This window comes from Nannospalax galili, unplaced genomic scaffold (genome assembly GCF_000622305.1).
Source record: "Nannospalax galili isolate Female #2095 unplaced genomic scaffold, S.galili_v1.0 scaffold2124, whole genome shotgun sequence".
NCBI lineage: Eukaryota > Metazoa > Chordata > Mammalia > Rodentia > Spalacidae > Nannospalax > Nannospalax galili.
Window position 1 is genome coordinate 341,115 of NW_008351698.1, and position 6,000 is coordinate 347,114.

At 51.3% G+C, this 6,000-nt stretch overlaps 2 protein-coding genes across 9 annotated transcripts in view; one reads left to right on the plus strand and one right to left on the minus strand.

Moving 5' to 3' along the window:
* Rnf41 (ring finger protein 41) overlaps positions 1-1,356 on the minus strand; it is a 35,357-nt gene extending 34,001 nt beyond the window's left edge. The window contains exon 1 of one of the 2 annotated variants that reach the window (XM_008848708.3): positions 1,202-1,356. The gene's annotated coding sequence lies outside the window, so the exon portion shown is untranslated. Of the gene's footprint in view, positions 1-1,041; positions 1,158-1,201 lie in introns of those variants that run through there. The other variant, XM_008848709.2, reaches the window with a different exon arrangement.
* A 2,027-nt stretch (positions 1,357-3,383) lies between these two features.
* Nabp2 (nucleic acid binding protein 2) overlaps positions 3,384-6,000 on the plus strand; it is a 6,366-nt gene continuing 3,749 nt past the window's right edge. Inside the window, exons 1-6 of one of the 7 annotated variants that reach the window (XM_008848715.3) lie at positions 3,384-3,438; positions 3,998-4,099; positions 4,714-4,852; positions 4,957-5,028; positions 5,191-5,272; positions 5,367-5,430. In XM_008848715.3, the coding sequence (XP_008846937.1) occupies positions 4,021-4,099; positions 4,714-4,852; positions 4,957-5,028; positions 5,191-5,272; positions 5,367-5,430 (436 nt within the window). In that variant the 5' untranslated portion in view covers positions 3,384-3,438; positions 3,998-4,020. The other 6 variants (XM_008848713.3, XM_029553876.1, XM_008848714.3 and 3 more) reach the window with 6 other exon arrangements.

Below are 6,000 nucleotides of genomic sequence, written 5' to 3' on the forward strand. Positions count from 1 at the left end.
CAGAGTAGAGGACCAGGAGTGAGAAGCTTGGATTCCAGTCCATTTCTTCGACCCACCAACTGTTAGACAACTTCAAACAAGTCATGCAACCTTTCTGTAGTTTTCGGTTTCTTCAACTGTCAAATAGAGAAAATGACACTTGCCTTACCCATCCTACATAGGGCCCTGCAAGTCAAATGAGTTAATAAACATGAAAGCACACTTAAGACTGCTCTCTTCGGGTATTAGTTGCAGCAACAGAATAGCAAAATAAATGCATAATGAAGGCCAGAGGAAATGCTTGAAGAAGCTTGTTCCTCCTTTTGAATTGCTACAAAGTCTAGGGGAGAGCTAGCACAACAATACTACTGCATCCCTCTTCACATTCCCTAACCACTAACCCACTCAATTCTTTCTTAAGGGAATATTAGAGCCAAAATTAGCTCTTGCCCTACTGTCGGTCTCTACAAACACTGTACAGGACTCACAGATCAGGCTCCAAGAACGCGGGGCTCGGTAACAGACACTTTGCTAATAGGTGTCATGAAGTCAGTTTAATAGATAAGGTGTCTGCCGATCCAAAACACCTTTATCCTTGGCTTTCTGCCCTTTCGCCTGCTGTTTCCCACTCCCCAAATTCCTCGCCTCCTGGGCTGCGGCAGGCTTTCCTGTGTGTGGAGTGAATGCGCCAGAAAGCCGGGCTGCAAATCATCCAGGGGCAAGGATGTAAGGAATGCAAGATTCCTCCACGGAGGGGTGGGAGGGAAGAGAGAAGAAGGAATAAAAAAAAAACACAAGGCTGCCAAAAACAAGGCACGGGAAAGAAGCCAAGCTACAGCGCTTGGGAGGGCGGAGGTTTGGGTTCCGCCATCCCCGCCAAGACTGGCCCCCAAAACGTTCCCTTCCTCGCCTCCGGGCCCGTCAGTCACTGCCCTTTAAACTCCACGTTGTCTCCCAGCCTCCAAGTCCTCAGGCCTGCCCACACCCCACCCCCGCACCTCCCAATGCTCCCCTACTCCAGGGGACCTTCTACAGGACCCAGCCCCCAGAGCTCCAGCTCACCTCCCGACTCCTCCCCAGCGCAGCTCCCTTCCTCCATCTTCCTCGTCTTCCCCACCTCGACCCTCAGTACCTCCAGCCCAGGCCCCAGGCCTCTGGGACCTCGCCCTCTCTCCTCCCACTCCCTGGGTTAGGTGAAAGCTCACGCAGGCGCAGTACGCACCGCTCGCCGCGGTCGGGATTCTAGTCTCTTAGGCTCTGGCTGGAGCTGAGGCTGCAGCGGCCTCAGGACTGACCCAGTGCAGGGTGTCACCCTTTCCGGGTAGGGGAAGTGGACGGGAACGATGGGGGAAGAAGGCTGACCCCCTCCTCTCTGTCTCCGAAGAACCCGTTGCCCCGCCCACTGCTGCTACGCAACGCGGCGGAAGCCCGTCGTCAAACCCCGCCTCTACGTTTAACTTGTTCGTGATGAGACGCTGCAAACGGCCTACGAGGAGGGACGGTGGCTAGCTAGGCTTTCAGCTCGGACCGGAAGTTCCTACGGTCCCCGCTGGGAGTTCGTAACCAGATGGAAGGGAGCGCTCTATGCGCCGGGGCGAACCCGGGTATACGGCCCGGCCCGGATAGCAGCTTCTCTCTGGAATAGCGCACGTCTGGGGTCCTAGGGCTGATGCGGAGCCCGGCGCGATCATCGCGACCTGGTCTACACTGTGACCTGCTGTCCTCCTGGCCCCTGTTTCCAGAGCTGTGGTCAGCATCCCGGAGCCTCCCGACCCTGTGACTCACAGTCATGGGAGTAGATACTGCAGTTAACTAGGCGGCCGGGGCGGGTGTGGGGGGTTGGGGGCGTGTGTCTCACCGCAAAGCTTTGATCTAGGACGCTCGAACGGTTGTCCGCCTCCCAGCCACACGCTTGCAGTACCCACCGTCGCTCTCCAAAAACTCAGTGCCCTGAAACACCAAAGGATTTGATTTCCATAGGTTGTAATCCCATGGTTGGGAATACGGGTGGGAAAGAACCTGGGCTCCAAGGGAAGTCATGGAGCCTAAAGCGCTCCGTGATAGGATAAGGATTAAACAAGCCAAGAAATACTATTACTTGACCTCTTAGGCTAATCTAGTATTAAATAGTATTTATTATGGATATTCTCTTTTTAAAATGGTAATTCAAGCCGGTGTCGTTGGTCCACGCCTTCAGTGTCAGCTCCGGAGAGGCAGAGGCAAACGGATCTTTGTGAGATCGAGGCCAGCCTGGTCTACATAGTGAGTTCTAGGTCAGCTGGAGCTACGGGGAGACCCTGTCTCAAAAAACACCCCCACCCCCCAAAAAGGAATTCGCAGTATATATGCAACGTTTATTTACGCGAATACAGAGAGAATACCTTTAACAACAATCTGATGATAGGTAGGTACCCAAGGGAACTAAAGGTTCTGGCCTCTTTCATATGTGAGGGGACCCCGAGATCCAGTGAGATTTAAGGGCATAGGAACAAGAGGTGCCTTGTGAAAGCATGAGACTTGCTCTTTATGTACTGGGTTCCATTTCTTCCAAAGGCAGGTGAGTCTGCCTATTGTCTTTCTATAGTGTAAATGCCACCTGTTCAGAGGCCTGGACAGAATTGGTTAGTGTATTAAAGATGAAGACCCCGTATTTTTAAGTTTCTGCCGTTTTCCAGGCACTACTTTTTACCTAACTTTCCGTTTTCATCTGTAAAATAGAATTTATGTGTTTAAGAATTGTCAGTTAGGGCTGTTGATAAGATGGCTCAGCAGTTAAGAGCACTGGCTCTGCTTGCAGAAGACCAGAGTTCGAATCCCAGCACCACATGGCGGCTAACAACCTTCTGTAACTCCAGTTCCAGGAGATTCAGTGCCTTCTTCTGATCTCCACGAGCGCCTGCACGAAATGGGTGCACTTACACACATGTAGGCATAACACTCATACACAAAAAAATAAAATTAAAAAAAGAATTGTAGATAAACCGGGCGTGGTGGCACATACCTTTGATCCCAGGACTCGGGAGGCAGAGGCAGGCCGACTGCCGTGAGATCGAGACCAGCCTGATCTACATAGTGAGTTCCAGATCAGCTGGGGCTACAGGGAGACCCTGTCTCAAAAAACCAAAAATAAAAAGCAAACAAAAATAAAAGGTCGTTAAAAAGTGAGGCGACATACTGGGATTCAAACTTTTGCCCTCTGCATTCCAAAGCCCTTGAATCTTTTTCCCATTGTGTCAATACTTGGAAAAAAAAGTTTTAGAGCCTAAAGTGCATTCATTCTCTGGACCAAAGGAACACTGGGGCCTGACACGCCCCCTGGTGGTCCATCTTTCACCCGTGCCGCCAAACCAGATGCCAATTCTCCTTTAGTACTTGAAACCGCCCCCTTCGCAGCGCGTGGATATCGGAGTCTGATTGGATGGTTAGAGGCAGGAGGCGGGCTCACGGAACGCCCAGAAGGTACTAATTGGTCGGAGGAGGTCAGGCAGGAGGAACTTCCGGGAGTGTCTGCATTCCCGCGTTCCGTCCGCCAGCATCCGGCCTCAGCGAGCCCCCTGGCTCCCCCTGCGGGTGACTCCGCGGTGTGCAGAGTCTGGCCTGCTGGCTGCCTGGCTGGCTGGGTGGGTGGGTGGTGGGCTGTGGATGGAGGAGGGGATGGCCCGAGCCCTGGGTTGTGGGGATGAGGGTTCAGGAAGATCTGCCGAGTAAGAATCCGTTCCCTGGGCTACACCGGGCTCCCTACGCGTCTCCTTCAGCTCCCCGGCTTCCGAGCTTAGTAAGAATGAAAGCATCCCGACAGGGGGCCTTCCAGCCCCGAAGCATCCTATTCCAGAGACCCCCTAAATTCTAATCTTGAAGTACGAGGCCCCCAGGGAAGTTCGTTCCTAACCTTCTAGAAGGGTTAGAGAGGATTGCGGCTGCCTGATCCCAGCCTGGTGTGGTGGGTAGGCCCTGGAGAGTGGAGTATGGGGGCAAAGGCTCCAAGCCTTGAGCCTTCATCTCCTGTTCCCGCTTCCAGTGGGGTGCCGTGGCTCGGACAGCATGACGACGGAAACTTTCGTCAAGGATATCAAGCCCGGACTCAAGAATCTGAACCTTATCTTCATTGTACTGGAGACAGGTAGCTATGCATGCTCAGCGGGCTCATGGGGGTAAGGGGGGAGGAGCGTGGACAGTGAGGGGCACACCGGACCACTGCCTTCCCTCTTAACCTCTTAACTTGCTTCTGGGACAGGACGGAGCAAGGAGCTCTCCAAGGCCCTGCTCACTCTAATTTCTCCTAGAGCCGCACAGAGAGCTGCAGGCGGGTATAAGGCAGATAGAACTCCGGACAGACCAATGCTTCATTGACCACGCTGACCTTTTTTCACTCAGGGCTCTCTCCATGGTGCTGGCCCCCTCCACTACCACCACCCACTCCACGCATATCTTCCTGCCTAAGGGATATGTTCTGCGTCTACATTTTTTTTTTTTTTTTTTTTTTTTTTTTTTTAAGGCAGGATCTCCCTGCAGCCCCACCCCCACCTCCCGCTTAAGTGGATCAGGCTGGTCTACAGAGAGTTGCCTGCCCCTTCCTCCCAAGTGCTGGGGTCAAGGGTGTGCACCACCATGCACGGCTGCTTCTACAACTTTTACCTCACCCAGCTGATACCCAGGATCTCAACCTCTCACTACCACCACACCACTTGTATGACTGTCTTTTCATTGCCCATGTATTCTATTCCTTGACTTTAGGCCGAGTAACAAAAACAAAAGACGGGCACGAGGTTCGGACCTGCAAAGTAGCAGACAAAACAGGCAGCATCAATATCTCCGTTTGGGACGACGTGGGCAACCTGATCCAGCCTGGGGACATTATCCGACTCACCAAAGGGTAAGGCAGAAGGTGATGCCTGGCAGCAACTGTGGAGGGATGTGGTTAAAAATTCCTATAACTCTTCTGAAGACTGAATCCTGCCCCCTCCCTCCACACCACAGGTACGCTTCAGTGTTCAAAGGTTGTCTGACACTGTACACTGGCCGTGGGGGTGATCTGCAGAAAATTGGAGAGTAAGTACTGTCTTGGAAGTTGAGATCAAACAACAGTAGCCAAAAGTGGGGGAAGTTAAGGTTTATAAGGAAGCAATACAAGGGTGTGCAGTCCACTTTCTGTATCTGGAATTTTCTGTGACCCAAAGGATGATGTCAAGTCTTTGACTATTTTCCTTGCAGATTCTGTATGGTTTATTCTGAAGTTCCTAATTTCAGTGAGCCCAACCCAGAGTATAGTACTCAGCAGATGCCCAACAAACCGGTAAGTCCTTGGGCCTGATAGTGGAGAAAGAGGGCAGCTCAGGCCAAGAAGCATGGTGGGGACCAGGGTCTGAGCATGTAATCTGTGCCTTCAGGTGCAGAATGACAGCAACCCTTCTGCCCCTCAAGCTACCACAGGACCCCCTGCTGCCTCTCCAGGTAAATCCATTCCTTTCCTTCCACTGAACCTCTAGATCCCCCATTCTCCCCAGCCTGGAAAGATGCATTTTCTTCATTCCTTTCTCAACACTCTCTTCTCTCAAGATGTTCCCCTCCACCTAGTTCTCTCCATACTCTTTTTTTTTTTTGGTCTTATTGAGACAGGGTCTTCCCTGTACCCCCAGCTGGCATGGAACTCACTAAGTAGACCAGGCTGGCTTTGAACTCACAGAATCCTCCTGCCTCTGCCTCCCGAGTGCTGGTATTAAAGGGGCGTACCACCAACCCTGGCATACTCTCAACTTTTTATACCTTTTGCAAGTCTCTGGTGAAAAGATTTAGAGACCTATTTCAAACACCGATAGAGCTTTAGTATCTTTTCCCTTTGCTAATACCAGCCAAAAACAAAAGGAGCATTTCTCTACATGTGGAAATGACTGTTAGGAGCAAACAGACTTACATGTACCAAACTAAAAATGTTTTTGTAAATTTCTTATAGTAAATATATATATATATATATATATATATGTGTATGTATATATGTGCAGTCATGTATCTAATGATGAGGAC